Source organism: Notechis scutatus, chromosome 14, assembly GCF_049901735.1.
Source record: "Notechis scutatus isolate UNSWTSFEM ecotype Mainland chromosome 14, rNotScu1.2, whole genome shotgun sequence".
Classification (NCBI taxonomy): Eukaryota; Metazoa; Chordata; class Lepidosauria; order Squamata; family Elapidae; genus Notechis; species Notechis scutatus.
Genome location: NC_142022.1, coordinates 7190554 through 7206257, shown reverse-complemented (window position 1 = coordinate 7206257; position 15704 = coordinate 7190554). Strand labels below are relative to the sequence as shown.

Sequence of the window (15704 nt, the reverse complement as noted above, 5' to 3'; positions counted from 1 at the left end):
GGAAAGGAGCGCGAGGGGGACGTTTTTGATTGACGCACCCAAGCGGCGCGTGAGCCAATCAAAAGCACGGGCGCACGATCCGGTCCGTTACTTTAATCGTTCCGGCCCGGAAACATCCGCAAAAGCCTGCGGAGCGGAGACAGGCATGGCGTCTCCCGCGCGGGGCGGCCACGTGTGGGTGGGATCCGAAACGGGGATTTTGAAAGGTAACGAGGACTTGCCGCGTGTTGGGGTGAATTTTGAATGGAGGGTTTAGGGGTGGAAGAAGCCAGGAAAGGTCGGGGAAGCCTGTGGGGGTGGTGGGGGGAAACAGCTGCTTCTGAATGTGCATGGTGCCTCTGGGCATGCCTAGAGTGGGAAGGGAAATAGGCGAGCGGAGAATGGAGAGGGCAAAGTGGAGGGAAGTGAAATCTCAGCTTCACTTGCTGAATCCATATTGACTGATTGACTGGGAAGCTAAAAGCCACTTTCTAAACCTCTAGGCGAGATGGGGCATATAATTTAATAGTATATTATATAGTATTATATGTGTGTGTATGTATGTGAATATGTATGTGTGTATACACACACACAAACACACACACACACACTTTCTAAACCTCTAGGTGAGATGGGGCATATAATTTAGTAGCATATTATATGTATTATAAATCATATATACATACCCACACCATTATTATTGTTGTTGTTCTTGTCATCATCATTATTTAAATAAAAATAAAGCCGGAGCTGAAGGGACCACTTGGTCCATCATCCAACATCATCATCATCATTATTATTTAAAGAATAACAAAGCCGGAGCTTCGTCCATCATCCAGCAACATTGTCGTTTGAGGCAACTGCTGCTCTCTAATATTCTCCTTTATTGTCTCTTGCTGGGAGGTTTAGGGGAGGGGGGAAAATAGGCTGTTATAATTATTCTTTTTCTTACTCTTTTTCCTGTCATATGACGTCCCTTTTTCCACTTTTAGGGGTCAACCTGCAGAAGAAACAGGCCACGAATTATAGGATGGGAGAAACAACGCTCAGTCGACGAGAAGCTGTCACTGCCATGTGTTGGGGAGATTCGTACGAATCGGAGGTGATGTGATCTGCCCATTCTGCTTGTTCTTTGCCGGCTTCATCCAGACTTTTGACGAGGGACGAGGGCCTTTTGCTTCATCGCTCTGGCCAATTGTTGTATTTAATTGATTTGATTGTAATGTCTTTCTTTGACTCTTGTGAGCTGCCCGGAGTCAGAGTCAGATGGGATACACTGCAGGGGTCTTCAAACTGGGCAGCTTTAAGACTTGTGGACTTCAACTGCCAGAATTCTTCCTCCAGTCATGTTAGCTCAGGAATTCTGGGAGTTGAAATCCACAAAGTCTTAAAGCTGCCCAGTTTGAAGACCTTTGGGATACAGACTTACTAATTATTTACACTTCATCTTTGGCTTACCACAGTCCATTTAGTGACCGTACAAAGCTACAACAGTAAGTGAAAAAAAATGTCTTATGATTGTTTTTTGGTTTTTTTTAACACATACGACCATTGTGGTTACGTGATCAAAATTCGGACGCTTGGCAACTGACTCATATTTATGACGGTCGCAGTGTCCCAGGGTCACATGATCCCTTTTGCAACCTTCTAACCAGCAAAGTCAATCGGGAAGCCAGATTCACTTAACAACCGTATTACTAATCTTAACAACTACCCTGATTCACACTGTGGCCAAAAAGGTCGTAAAATGTTTTTTACCTTTTTGCATTTAAAAAATGGTCTTAAAATTATTGCAGGTAGTCCTCGTCTTATAACCACAATGGAGCTCAAAAAGTTGTGTTGCTCAGACAGTTAAGTGAATTTTGCCCCATTTTATGACCTTTCTCACCACAGCTGTTAAGTGAATCACCACAATTGTTAAATGAGCAAAATGGTTAAGTGACTCACATAACTATGAGGATGCTGCAATGGGGTCATAAGTGTGAAAAATGCTCATAAATCACTTTTTTTTAGTGCTGTTGTCCCTTTGGTCACTAAATGAACTGTTGTAAGTCAAGGACTGCCTGTATTTCCTCCTTCCTCTTGTAGCTTACCGAAATCATTTTAATTCAAAATGTCAAGGGTTGAGCCTGTGACCTAGCCTGAGCTATCTAAGAAATGTTAACCCTGAAGATCCATAACTGGCCTAATGAATCCTGTGGCTTTCTTTTTTTCCACACAGATCTTTGTGGGATGTTTCGATGGATCCGTCAGATTATTCAGTACGGAAAAGGGCAAGTTTATCGAATCACGAGACTGCCATGGAGGTGAAGGACCGTTTTGTGGCTTAGCTGTCCTTGATGGGTAAGAATCCCATTTCATTTTTCCCCTGTCTTGGAAAAAATGGCAGTTTTTTTTTCCTTTTCCTACTTGAGATAAGAAAGAGATGAAAACAAACCTTGAATAGGCAGTTGCACGATTATAAAGACTTTTGCACACTTGCCCTCCAAACCTATTCTTGCCCAATGTCAGCCTTCAAGAATCCTCCTTCTGCTTATCTTTCTGGCTGCCATAAAAAAACGGGAGGGAAGGGAGAGGAAGAGTGCCGGAGGCTTGAGATGGTGAAATGTAAAACTTGGAAAAACTTACTTGACTATGCTTCCTTGTTTACTGCGCAGCTGTAGCCTTTCATCTGTCCAGGCCAAGGTCACCCATCTTGGTGTGCCAGATGTCTCAAACACCACTTGAAGATGCCCCACATGATATTATACACATCTCAGATTGGATGGCCAGTTTGAGTTATTGGGAGTGGGAACATTGGCATAACTTTCTTTATGTAATTTTCACGCCTATTGTCTCAGATCTTGAATTCTTCTGATGCTACCACTTCAATTTTCAGTAAAAATCCTTTTCTCTAAAACGTTGGAGTCTAAGGTTTCCTTTGTTTTGAGTGGAGCCTGGCACCCACACAGTTAATGTGCCACTGCTGTTTTTGTAAGCTCTATTCTTGACTTGCAGCCATTCCTTTAGTGATCTTTCAAAGTTATGACCGTGTTCCACCCTTACAACGGTTGCGGCAATCCCGTGGTCGCCTGATCAAAATCCGGACACTTGTCATGCAATCACAATTCAGACGCATGGCAACTGACTCGTATTTATGACAGTTGTAGTGTCCCGGGGTCACATGATCCCCTTTTGCGACCTTCTGACAGACAGAGTCAATGGGAAAGCCAGATTCAGTTAACGATCGGGTTACTAACTTAACAACTGCAGTGATTCACTTAACAACTGTGACAAGAAAGGTCGTAAAATCTAAGAAAATTCTCTTCAGTGCCTGGCTGTCAGTTTTGGAAGCCATGTTAGCACCAAACGCTTCCACACTGCCACATTCTTGAGCCTGGGAAAATGGAGTGTATGTGGTTAGACACAATAGCATTCTTCTTCTAAGTCAAGGTCATGTCATTTCTGCACCTGGGTGAGAGGATGTCTCAAGCTGGGATGGATGGTGATTGGGGCATGTGATGCGATGAGGGGTGCTGGGGGTGGATTTGTAATTTTTCACTTACTGAAAGGAAACCTGGAACTTTCAGATTCGGGATTCCCCAGATATGCCAGTTTACTACTCCAATAAAAAGAACCTTGGAGACGATATCTGCCTCGGAGTTATTTGTTGGCGTGGAGGTTTTCTGGAATGCTGGCACTGGCTTAACAGTGGAAATTTTGGGCTCAATTGTGGTCATAAGTCGAGGACTACCTGTATTTAAGAAAGAAAACCTATGCAGTCAACCATTACCAGAAATAAATAAGACATTAAAATTAAGCCAAAAAAAACACCAAAACCTTAATTGAAACAAAAAATAAATAAAATTTGTATCCTTAAACCACACCATGCCAATCTTGGCACCAGGACCTCGGGAAGAAACCACTTACTTGCTTTCTTGAAGTCTCCTTTCTCCTATTTTTATATCTAAAAATATTTTTCTGCCTTTGTTTTTCTTTCTTTGCTCCTTGCAGTTCCCTTATCACCTGTGTGGAGTCTGGGTTGATGAAAATCTGGCGGGATTCCCCCTCGGAGAACGTAAGTGTTGCCTTGTATTCGTTGTGAGGCCAGAGGGAAATTTAAGATGGTTTGTCTCTTTGTTAGTCCTGTTGAATAGCTCTAATGTTTTTGCCTCAATGGATGACATTTGTGTGGGGTGGTTATAGAGGAGGCATGTCTGTAATTTTGTGTTGGTCAAGAAATTGATTCGGCATAAACTTAACTGTTTTAACTCAATCTTTGCTAATTAGAAAATCAGAAAGCATAGGTAAGCACTCTTCCTAAACAGTACATTGTATTTATTCATATCCCACCTTTGTTATTTTTTTTATAAATAAGAAGGTGGTGAATATACGTAATAATTCCTCCTCCGATTTCCACACAACAGCAACCCTGTAAGGTGTAGTAAGCAAAGAGAGAGAAAGAGAGACTGACTCAAAGTCACTCAGCCGGCTTTCACGGCGAAAGTAGGATTTGAACTCACCACTTCCTGGTTTCTAGCCTGGTACCTTAAACCAAGAGAACAAACTAGCTGTTGATTAAAAAGCGTAAGATAGAAATATCGACTTGCTGGGCAGAAAAAGAACATCAGAAAAAGAACATTTTTTAAATTCCCTTTTTCTCCCCATAGACCAATACTTCCCAAACTAGAGTAAACTATCTCAAATTTGAGTAAAAATATATTTTTTCTTTCAGTAACAACATACAAACCCATTCATGGTATATTTTTTCTCTTCCTACTCTTTTTTTTCATTCTTTTGTATTAGTTTTTTTATTATTATTGCCAGTAGAATAGTTCATAAAATCATCTTTTTCCCCCCAAAAAAGAAAGGAAGTGGCTGAATTCATCATGGCTCACCAAATTCTCCTTCTGGCAGGTGGAGATTCAGGTGGGGCCCGGCGTGTGCCGCATGAGGCAAAACTCCCAGCAGCGTCACCATATCGCAACAGGGGGGAAAGAGAATTGTCTGAAAATATGGGACCTGCACCAGCCTCAGGAACCGGTTTTTCGAGCCAAAAACGTGAGTAGCTTATTGGCCTGTCTGGATTTGTGTTTGCACATGCTTGGTTCATTGCCTTGGGTTTGCAATTTTTGGACTCGAGAGGCTCCTTCCTGCATTCACGTGATTTCTTTATACCTGTCACAGGTGCGTCACGATTGGCTTGACCTGAGGGTACCTATCTGGGACCGGGACATGGAATTCCTGCCTGGATCGGAGAAGATTGTGACCTGCACCGGACATCATCAGGTAGAAGCTGGTGAAGATATGTGAGATTTTCAGTCGCTGGAAGGAGTGTATCAGTTGGGTTTGGCTAATAATAACTGCACTAAATAACTCCACCTAGCATTGCTCTTGAAAGTGGTTTAGAACAATTTAATGTTTAGAACTATGTCTTTTCAAAATATGGGAGTGAGAGGTTAAATAGTGCAAAGGAAAAGAAATACAGGAAGGAAAAGAAGGGAGGAAGAGAAGAAGAGGAAGGAAGGAATGGATGAGAGGAAGGAAGGGAGGAATGAGAAGAGGAAGGAAGAGAAGGAAGGAAGGGATGAGAGGAAGGAAAGAAGGAATGGGTGAGGAGAGGAAGAGAAGGAAGGAAGGAAGGAAAGAAGGAGAGGGAGGAACAGAATGAGGAAGGAATGGATGAGAAGAAGGAAGAGAAGGAAGGAAGGAAAAGGGGAGGAGGAAGGAAGGAATGGATGGAAAGATGAAGAAAGGAAGGAAAAAAGGGACGGAGGAAAGAAAAAAGGGAAGTAATGAGGAAAATGGAGAGGAACACCTCCTCTTCACTAAGGTATTTCTTTAATTTTCATTATTTCCTCCTATCCTGCTTTTTGTGCAAGAATTGGGCCTGATTCTTTTGACCTTCTGCATCCAGGTCCGGATTTACGATCCCAGCTGTCCCCAACGCCGTCCAGTCTTGGAGGTGACCTTCGGCGAGTACCCACTTACAGCTCTCTCGCTCACCTCCGACGCAAAGTGAGTCTCTCTTTCTCTCTCCCCGAAACGGAGAAGCTTTTGGAGAAATCAATTATACAAGTAGGGGCAGGTGTTTCTTCTGGAATAGAACTCTGCTTTATAAAAACCATAAGAAAACGTGAATGAAAAATGCGCAAATTTTCTAAAAAAATAAATAAAAATAGAATGCCAAAGATAAGATACCGTGGAATTTCAAATGGAATCATCCTCTTAATAATCCCTTGAAGGTTGGAGTCTGGGCAACTGAATTGAGCTAGCAGAGTGTTTTAATGGCCAGATGCCCTTCCCGTCACCAATGTGGAGTTTTGTTCCTCAGATATATTCTTAGTGTGCCCAGAGAGAGAAATATCTGTCTCTCTCTGTGTGTGTGTGTGTGTGTGTGCTTGCATGGAGATAACCATTTGCTTCCTTGTTGATTTTCTATTGCAAACCAAGATTTTTTTAAAAAAACACATACATTCTATTTTTTCCTCCCCAGTGCTGCTGTTGTTGGCAGTTCCCACGGAGACGTTGCGGTGATAGATCTACGGCAAGGTATAAGTGGAGAAGAAAAAATAGGGTTTACTTCAAAAGACTTCAAAAAAAGAGAATTTGGAGAATGAAAGCAGGCTGTGTTTTCTATGCTCCATTCCCACGGAGTTTTCTTTAACAAGATTTATGAAGAACACATAGATGGCACGACAGTTCTGTTTTGGATTGAGAATGGAACAATTTTAGGCCCAGATTTGGGTTGTACTATCTTTATTTTGCTTTAGTAACTGGGCTTGTTATTTTGTATATTATATTTTCGACTTTAATCTTTTGTGTATTGGTCAGAACCGCTGCTGTGAGGCAGGGCAAACCAAATCTTGGCACATCAAAATTTCTACCTTACCTGCCCGAGGGCTAAAAGCTTGATCAATAATTTAACTGAGTCGTGCAATTGTAAATCATGGAGCCTTTGGTTCTTTTGGTGCTGTTTGCTTGCAGATTTTTCATTACCCAACTAAGTAACATCATCAGCGAGAGGGAGTGTGGGGCTTGCTCCCTGTTTGTATACAGCGGTTTGCCGTGCCAATATGGGTGGGGTTGTGGTTTTCCCCTTGATAATACCTTGATTGGGGTATTGGTTTTCTGCTTGATTGTTTGTCTGGTGTTAATCCCTGCTTATCTGGGTGTGGAGGAGGTGTTCTGGCCTTGTTATTTCCTTCCTAGCTTGCTTATTGTCTTTCCAAAAGGGTGTAAATGTTGTTTACCTCTCTGTGCCTATTGATAGTTCAATTGGCCTTGGGTGCCAGGATTCCAGAAATTCCTAAATTTTGATTTAGAGTTTCCCACTTGAAATATGGTTGACGGAGTCGGTCTTATCACATGTATTTTGTGGGAAGATGTGGGATTTTTGTGAGAAGGTGTCCTTGTGACTCAACCTTGGAATCTCTCTGCCACAGGGCGTTTGGTGAAGTGCCTCAAGGGTTTTGCCGGCAGCGTCCGCGCCATCCAATGTCACCCTACGCTTCCTGTGGTTGCCTCGTGTGGATTGGACCGTTTCCTTCGGGTACACAACCTCCAAAGCCAGCGTTTAGAACATAAGGTACACCCACAACTTACGGAGACAAGCAGTTCCACTGGTTAATTGTCCCGACTGTTAGGAAATTTCTTTTTAATTCTAGGTTTCTTTTTTTTTTCTTTGATTAGTTTCCATCTATTGTTTCTTGTTCTGGTTTGGAAAATAAGTTGACCCCCTCCGCTTTGTGTTAGCCCCTCAAATACTGGAATACTGCTAATCATATCTCCCCTAGTCCTTTTCTCTAGACTTCACATGCCCAAATCCTGCAACCATTCTTCGTATGTTTTAGTCTCCAGGCTTTCGTGGCTCTTCTCTGCACTTTGTCCAAAGTCTCAACATCTTTTTTGTAACCTGGTGACCAAAACTGGATGCGGTATTCCAGGCATGGCCTTACGAAAACTTTTTAAAGCTGTCCTAATCCTTCACGTGACTTTGATTATTTGCCTCGGTTTATACAACCAACAGCTTGCGCGCACGACTGGCTTGTGTTCAAATGATCGTCCACTAGGATTCCAAGGTCCAGCTCACTCCAAATGATTGTGGGGTGGGCGAGCCTGTGTGAGCTGCAGGCTTCCTCACTTTATCTCTAATCAAGTTGGATCTGGATCTCCAAGAAAGCTTGACCCAAGATACAGGAAATCCTCGACTTAATGTATTCCCCTTTTTAAACATTTCTTACTGCATCTGTCTTGATTCCAGGTTTATCTCAAATCCCGACTGAACTGCCTCTTGCTGGCCAGCAGGGAAAAATGGGAGGTGAGTTACCATGAGCTTGGGATGTGTCTCTTGTGTGTTTGTCATTGTGTGTGTATACGGCTATCATAACATTGAAAACGGGTCATAAGTAGCTTTGGGGGAGTCCGCCATAACTTTGAGTGAGTTGTTCAACGAATGGTCGTAAGATGAACTGCACTATTGTTCCCAATCAACCTATGAGGCTGACAGGAGATTTGGATAAAGGTAAAACGTTCCCCTCGCACATCCGTGCTAGTCGTTTCCGGCTCTAGGGGGCGCTGCTCATCTCCGTTACAAAGCCGAAGAGCCAGCGCTGTCCGAGGACGTCTCCGTGGTCATGTGGCTGGTGAAACTTAAACGCCGAAGGCATATGGAACACTGTTCCCTTCCCGCCAAAGCGGTTACAGAGGCGGTATTCAGCAGGTTCTGACCAGTTCTGGAGAACCGGCAGTGGAAATTTGGAATAGTTCGGAGAACCCGGCCAATCCCACCTCTTGACTGGCCCTGCCAACCCCATCTATACTCCGCCTCCCATTGAGTCCCAGTTGATCGGCTGGGTTTTCTTGGGTTGCCCTGCACAGGAGAACTGAGCTGGAAAGCAGGTCAGTGGGGTGGGGAGGGAATTGGGGATTTTGCAGTATCCTTTCCCCTGCCACACCAACCAAGCCATGCCCACAGAACGGTAGTTAAAAAAAAAATCTGGAATCTGAAGTGGTCCCTATTTTCCTACTTGCATTTTTTTACGTGCTTTCAAACCGCTAGGTTGGCACAAACTGGGGCGAGGAACGGGGAGCTCACGTCGTGACGCGGCAATGCTAGGGATTCGAACCGCTGAACTGCCAACCTTTCTCATGGACAATCCCCCCCCGCCAATTCCCCTCCCGGATCCATTTCTCTCTCTATTTTTTTTGCAGAGTGAGGACTTCGAGCCGTCCGTTAACCTGCAGGATGAGGTGAAAGAGGAAGAGGACGAATTATGGAACTCCATGGAAGTGGTGGCTCCCAAGCGGAAAATCGATCAGGATCTTGGCTCCCAGACGGGGAATCCAAAACTCCCCAAGGACCCGACCGTCAAGAATCTGAAGAAGATGAAAAAGACTAAATTATGTTCGCGGTGAGAGGTATAGTCTCTACCTTTGCTGGCAAACTCTCATCTCGTGGGTTTCTTTAACGTCCGGACACGCATTTGAGAAGTGTCTTTGGTGCGTTGATTGGGAGGGGAGGTCAGTGAAGACAGGCTGCCCCGTTCCCGTGGGGAAAAAAGATTATTTAAGCCCTTGGCTGCGAGTTCTGATGCTGTCAAAGCAGGAATGAGCACACACAGTTCCTGTGCAACAGGGGTCGCCAGCCTTTTGGACCTCAGGAACCACCACATTCATAATTTTAAATCCCGCAGACCAGAGACCATGGGAAAATCCCCAAAAAGTCTGCAGGAAAATTCCCCGATTTCCTACCGATCGATCGTTCTTTATTTGGGGTCATCTCCAGCTCCGTTCTCAGGGGGCAAGAGAGAGAGAAAGGGAGAGACTTTGGGCTTCATGCAAGGAAAGCAGCAGAAGTCTTACTTTCTCTTTCCCAAACTCTGCCAGAAATGAGTCTTTACCAGTGCAGCTTCTTGGAGCAGGAGGCCTTGCAGAGTCCCAGAGACTCATTTCTGGTGGAGTTTGGGGGAGAGAAAGAAAGACTTCTGCTGCTTTCCTTGTGTGCAGCCAAAAGCAGAAGAAGGAAGAAGTGGAAGGAAGCGGCCCGGTGGCCAGGCCAGGCGCGTGGGGCAAGTTCACCCCCTCTGCCCTTAACCCCTCCTCTCACTACCTCGTGTTGTGCGTAATGCAAGGGACGCAAGCCTTGTGTTCCCGCGGGCCATGTGGGCGGTGCAGCCTTGTGTTCCCACGCAGCCTGGATTAATTGCTTTAGGGATGACATTTCTCTGCGGACCACCAAAATTTTCTCACAGACCACCAGTGGGCCCTGGCCCACTGGTTGGCAACCGCTGCTGTACAAGATTTGACAGGACTGACGGCTAAAATGAAATAGGTGGGAATTTTTTTTTTCCTGTTCCCTCTGTATTCAATTTATCTGCTTGGTGTTTTCATTTGTGTCAGAAGCATCCCAGTTTAAATAAAAGGCACCCTATACGACCAAAAAATATATATAATATAAGATGCAGGTAGCTCTCGAAGGATGACCCAAATTGTGCCCAGCGTTGACATCATTAAGTGAGGCATTTGTTAAGCGAATTATCTCCCGCTGTACGATTTTCCCCGCCACAGTTGTTAAATGAATCACTGCGGTTATTAATAACACCGTGGTTCAATGGACGTGAACCGGCCGGAACAAGCCTTACCGGCCGCTGGTTGCTGGGCGCCGCCATCTTTTTGGTAAAAAAGCAATTTTCTTCAAAAATGATATGCGCCAGCGCTGGTGAGCTTTTCCGGGTAGAAAGCCATTTCTACCCAAAAAGCTCACCAAGCGCTTGGCGCCGCTTTTGACGAAAATCACTTCGATGATGTCACCGAAGTGATTTTCACAAAAGATGGCGCGCCAGCCTAACGCCGGAACGGACATGACTCCCAGCTGACCGCCGGGCCGCGCGTCGAAAGGTTGGGGATCCCTGATTAATAACACCGTGGTTCAGTAATCTGGCTTCCCCTTGGCCTTGTCGGTCAGAAAGGGGACACTGCAGCCGTCATAAATATCGAATCAGCTGTGCCAAGTGGCCAAATTTTGATCCCATGACCATGGGGATGCTGCACTGTGAAAAACAGTCCTAAGTCACTTTTTCCCAGCGCCGTTGTAACTTTGGTCACTAAGCGAACTGCTGTAAGTCGAGGACTACCTGCTCTTCAGGAGAGCCTTTGCAAAACGGAGCCGTCCACAGCCGACTTTCGGATGCAAAGGGGTTGGATTCCGTTCTGCACACCTGTCTTTATTTATGCTAGTCCTCGTTTTAACGAGCACAATTCCCACTGCTAAGTGAAGCGGTCGTTAAGGGAGTCGCACCCGATTTTACCACCTTTTGGGCCACAGTCGTTAAGCCAACAGCAAGCAATTAAGCGAATCTCTCACCCAGTCATTGATTGTTCTTGTTGGAGGTAGGCTGGGATATTCACAGGTAAGTGATCGCGTGATGTCAAGACGCTACGACTCATTAAGGTGATTATTTGTGGGTTTGGGATGCGGCAGCTGAGCTCGAATCAAGAACTGGAGATACTTTGAAAGACCCCGCTTGCTTTACATTGTGCTAAAAAAAATAATTTGATAGGTTGTATCCTACAAAGAGATGTGTAGTTTGCAAACTTCTAAGGGATTTAGATGCCAAGTCCTTTTAATAAAGAGACTTACTCAAATCTCTTAGTTTAGTTGTGAGCCAGTTTGGTCCAGTGATGAAGGCAGCAAGCTAGAAACCAGGAGCCAGGGAGTTCTAGTCCTGCCATAGGCATGATAACTGGCTGGGTGACTTTGGGCCAATCACCAGGAGACTGGGAGTTCTAGTCCTGCCTTAGGTATGAAAGCAGTTGGGTGACTTTGGGCCAATCACCAGGAGACTGGGAGTTCGAGTCCTGCCATGGGCATGAAAGCAGTTGGGTAACTGGGTCAATCACCAGGAGACTGGGAGTTCTAGTCCTGCCTTAAGTGTGAAATGCAGCTGGGTGATTTTTGGGCCAGTCCCTCTTCCTCATAGGGTTGTTGTGGGGGGGGGGGGGGAGAGGAGGAGGAAGGAGTGTTAGGTATGCTTGCTGCCTTGAGTTATTTATGAAAAATAAATAAAGGAGGGATATAACCTCTTAAGAAGAAATCTCTTCAGTTGCTTAAGGGGAAAAAAAAAAAAGGAATAGCGTTTGTTGTGAGCTAGAAAGTACGTGTGTGAGATGCAGAAAGAATATCCACAAGCACAGCAGCCAGGAAAAAAATAAATCTGTGTTTTAAGCAAGTCAGGCGTCCTTTGACAAAGGTCCTTGCCACTTGAAGTGGTTTATCAGGCTACCGGATTGAGTTCAAGAGGAGGTAATTTACTCATTCAATTGAATACGCTGTCTGCCCGAACCCCAGTGGGTTATTCTTATCTGGGATTAATTATAATTTTAATCATCTTGTATTAATCATTATCTTTATCACCAGCCGCCCCCAGTCGTGTGCGGTGGGCAGCATGCAAATGGAATAAATTAACAATAGGACAAGTTTTAAAATTGCTGAAGAGAAGGTTCGATAAATGGTTATTCGCTCCCTTGGGGGAAATTGGAGCCTCCAGGTTTAGAAGCAGTCTATCTGAAGGCTTTAGGGAGCCAAAAGCTAAACCGGAAAACTTTTTCCCCCTATGGTGTAGTTTCCATCCCCTTTCCTGCCCCAGCCTCTGATTTTATTTTTTTATTATTTTATTCTATAGCAGGAGCCCCCAACCTTGGCCGCTTGTGGACTTGAACTCCCAGAATTCTCCAGCCAGCTATTTTAGGAGGATTCTGGGAGTTGAAGTCCACAAGTCTTAAAAGTGGCCAAGTTTTGGGGACCCCTGTTCTATATAGGCTGCCTATAAAATGGTTCAATTTCTATTCAGCCTCTTTATCTCTTTTTCAAAGCCCCCTCTGGGGGGAAAAAAGCAACGGTATAAAACCTTAAAAGGGATCCGTTGGGAACATTTAAAATTAAAATGGCCTTTAATTTTTAACGCTAGTTTTCCAAACACACCTGCCAGCCCCCCCCCCCAATTCCCACGACCTTCTGCTCCTCACCTGGGGGCTTCTTTTGAATTGACCCTCGTTTTTAAATGCTTCTCCCCCTTGCAAATGAAACCTGGTTTAATGGCTTCGGGCAAAGGATCACGCGTGGGCGGGGGGCGAGAGCCCGGGAGGGGGAGAAGCGATGGTGGGAGGGGGATCCCCCGCGATCTCCTCTGCACGGGTGGGGTCAAGGTGGGGGGACACCGGGGAGGGCGGCGGCGGCGGCGGTGTGAGCTCACAAAAGCCGCCAGGGCATCGGAGGCAGCAGCGGGCGGCGGCCCCGCGTCCCTTACTGGGGGGGGCTTGGGCCCCCCCATCCAGGCGGGCGATGGGCTGCGTGGAATCCAACGAAGGGCATTCCGACGCGGAGGAAGACACGGGTCGGTCTCCCCGGACATCGACTTCCACGCAGACGGAACAAAGTGAGCGGCGGATCGGCGGAGGAGGAGGGAGGTTGGGGTTTCCCCCACCACCGGCCCTAAAGGGAATCCCAGGCGGGGATTCTGCTCCACGTGGGTGGGAGGAGCTTCCCGATGGAACGTTCGGGGCGTAACGGGGCGTGGCTTATTGTGCAGCGTGGGGGGAGGTGGTCTTCCGCTCCTGGGAATTCTCCCCCCAAATCTTCACTGCCATGGAGGGAAGTATTTCTAACCCTTCCTTTCTTCAAACCTAGCTGGCATCGTGGGAATGTGTGTTTCCCAACCCGGATCTGGGCCTAGCACATCTGAAAGGCTTCCAAAAAATGGGGGTTGAGCTGGCCCTTTTATAACAGGTTAACAGAGTTGGAAGGGACCTTGTAGGTCAGGGGTCTCCAACCTTGGCAACTTTAAGACTCTGGGAGTTGAAGTCCACAAGTCTTAAAGTTGCCAAGGTTGGAGACCCCTGTTGTAGGTCATCTAGTCCAACCCCTGTTCGAGCAGGAGACCCCACACCATATCTGACAGGTGGGCAGTCCAGTCTCTTCTTGAAAAGTTCCAGAGATGAAGCTCTCACAACTTCCGAGAGCAACTTCTGATTGTTCTCACTGTCAGAAAATGTCTCCCTTATTTCCAGGTTGATCAGTTTCCATTTATTCCTTGTCTGGCCTTCAGGTACTTTGGAAAATAGCTTGACCGCCTCCTCTCTGTGGCATCCTCTCAAATATTGGAAGACTGTTATCACGTCTCCTGTGGTCCTTCTCTTCCCTAGACTAGACCTATTCCAATTCCTGCAATCGTACGTTTCACCCTCCAATCCCCTCATCCTCCTGGTTGCTCTTCTCAGCACTTTTTCTAGAGTCTCAACATCTTTCACCAAAACTGGTTGCAGTATTCTGGGTGTGGTCTTACTAAGGTTTTATAGAGTGGTATTAGTATACTTGATCTCGAGTGTATCCCTCTGTTAATGCAATTTAGGATTACATTGGCTTTTTGGCTGCCGCCGCACACTACAGTAATAGCAGAGCTGGAAGGGACTTTGGAGGTGTTCTAGTCCAACCCCTGCTCAGGCAAGGAACCCGTATATCATTTCAGACAAATGATTGTCCTGTATCTTCTTAAAAACCTCCAGTTGATGGAGCACCCACAACTTCTGGAGACAAGTTGTTCCTCTGGTTAATAATTCTCACTGTCAAGAAATTTCTCCTTGGTTGCTTCTCTCCTTGATTAACAGAATAAGAGAGATGAAAGAGACCTCGGAAGTCTTCTAGTCCAACCCCCTGTCAAGTTTACCTAACTAAAAACTTAACTTTAACACAGTTTTTTGATTTCTGGTTCAGCTGCCTGCAAAAAGCGAGCTCTGTTCAGTCAGTCGATCCCTTCCTAAATTGGGATTTAATCTTCCTGCTCTTCTCTCGCCTTGCCAGGGAAGAAGAAGAGAAAACTCTCATTACGGAAAAAATCGGACGGCCATAAAAAAGGGCTGGATGTGAAGAAGTCCGGGTTGGCATCCAGATCGGAAAGTGCCAAGGTCACTGTGATTTGGAGGCGTTGGTCCCTTTTCAACAGCACCCATGAATTTAACAAGCGCCTGGAAGGAGAAACAGCCGGACCCAGCGAAAGACTTCCTCAAAGCTCCCAGATTAGCAATTTCAGTGCCGAGACTGCGTTGTGACCGCTGGACAGAAGAGTTAGCTAGTGTTGCAACAGCTCGGTTCCAACATATCGGAAGTTGTACAGCTATGGGGAATAAACATTCATTATCATGTATGTTTCCTATGAAATTGCAGGTTGTTGTGCGTGGTGCAAAGGAAGCAGTCAGAAAATGGGTTGGTTGGGTCTGAAAGAATGGTTTTTATTCGGTGTTTTTCAAACATGGGGATTTTGAAGAGGCATGGGCTTCAACTCCCAGCATTCCACAGCCAGCATGCTTTGAGATGGGTGGACTTCAACTCCCAGAACTCCCCAGCCAGCATGGCTGTGGGTGAGAATTATGGGAGTTGACGTCCACAATCCTAAAAGTGCTCCCATCGTGGAGAAACATAAATCTTGTATGCATTGGATTGCAACTCCCATCACCCCCAGCCAACCTTGATGTGGTTGGCTGGGGGGAGTGATAGAGTGTCAATCCAATGCAATGTGTGGGGAAGAAAAATAAATAAAAATTTTGATCGGCTGAAAATCTGCTTTTTGTCTTCCTTGGTATTGGTTTCAGCACCTTTGGCCCGTTCCAGACATAGGGACTTCAACTCCCAGAATTCCACAGCCAGCATGGCCATGGGTGAGAATTATGGAAGTTGAAGTCCACATCCTTGC

General features: G+C 45.6%; 1 protein-coding gene across 2 annotated transcripts; it reads left to right on the top strand.

The window, feature by feature from the left end:
* The first annotated feature begins 92 nt into the window (after nucleotides 1-92).
* WDR74 (WD repeat domain 74) lies at nucleotides 93-15166 on the top strand. 2 transcript variants are annotated; one of them, XM_087943455.1, is made up of 12 exons: nucleotides 93-206; nucleotides 972-1081; nucleotides 2201-2322; nucleotides 3973-4036; nucleotides 4876-5019; nucleotides 5146-5247; nucleotides 5876-5976; nucleotides 6455-6510; nucleotides 7404-7510; nucleotides 8222-8278; nucleotides 9172-9378; nucleotides 14816-15166. In XM_087943455.1, the coding sequence occupies exons 1-11, from the start codon at nucleotides 146-148 to the stop codon at nucleotides 9373-9375; spliced, it is 1128 nt and encodes a 375-aa protein (XP_087799581.1). In that variant the 5' UTR covers nucleotides 93-145; the 3' UTR covers nucleotides 9376-9378; nucleotides 14816-15166. The 2 variants fall into 2 exon arrangements, with proteins under 2 accessions (XP_087799581.1, XP_026544481.2); XM_026688696.2 differs by having other exon boundaries at nucleotides 7404-7546.
* Nucleotides 15167-15704: the final 538 nt, after the last annotated feature.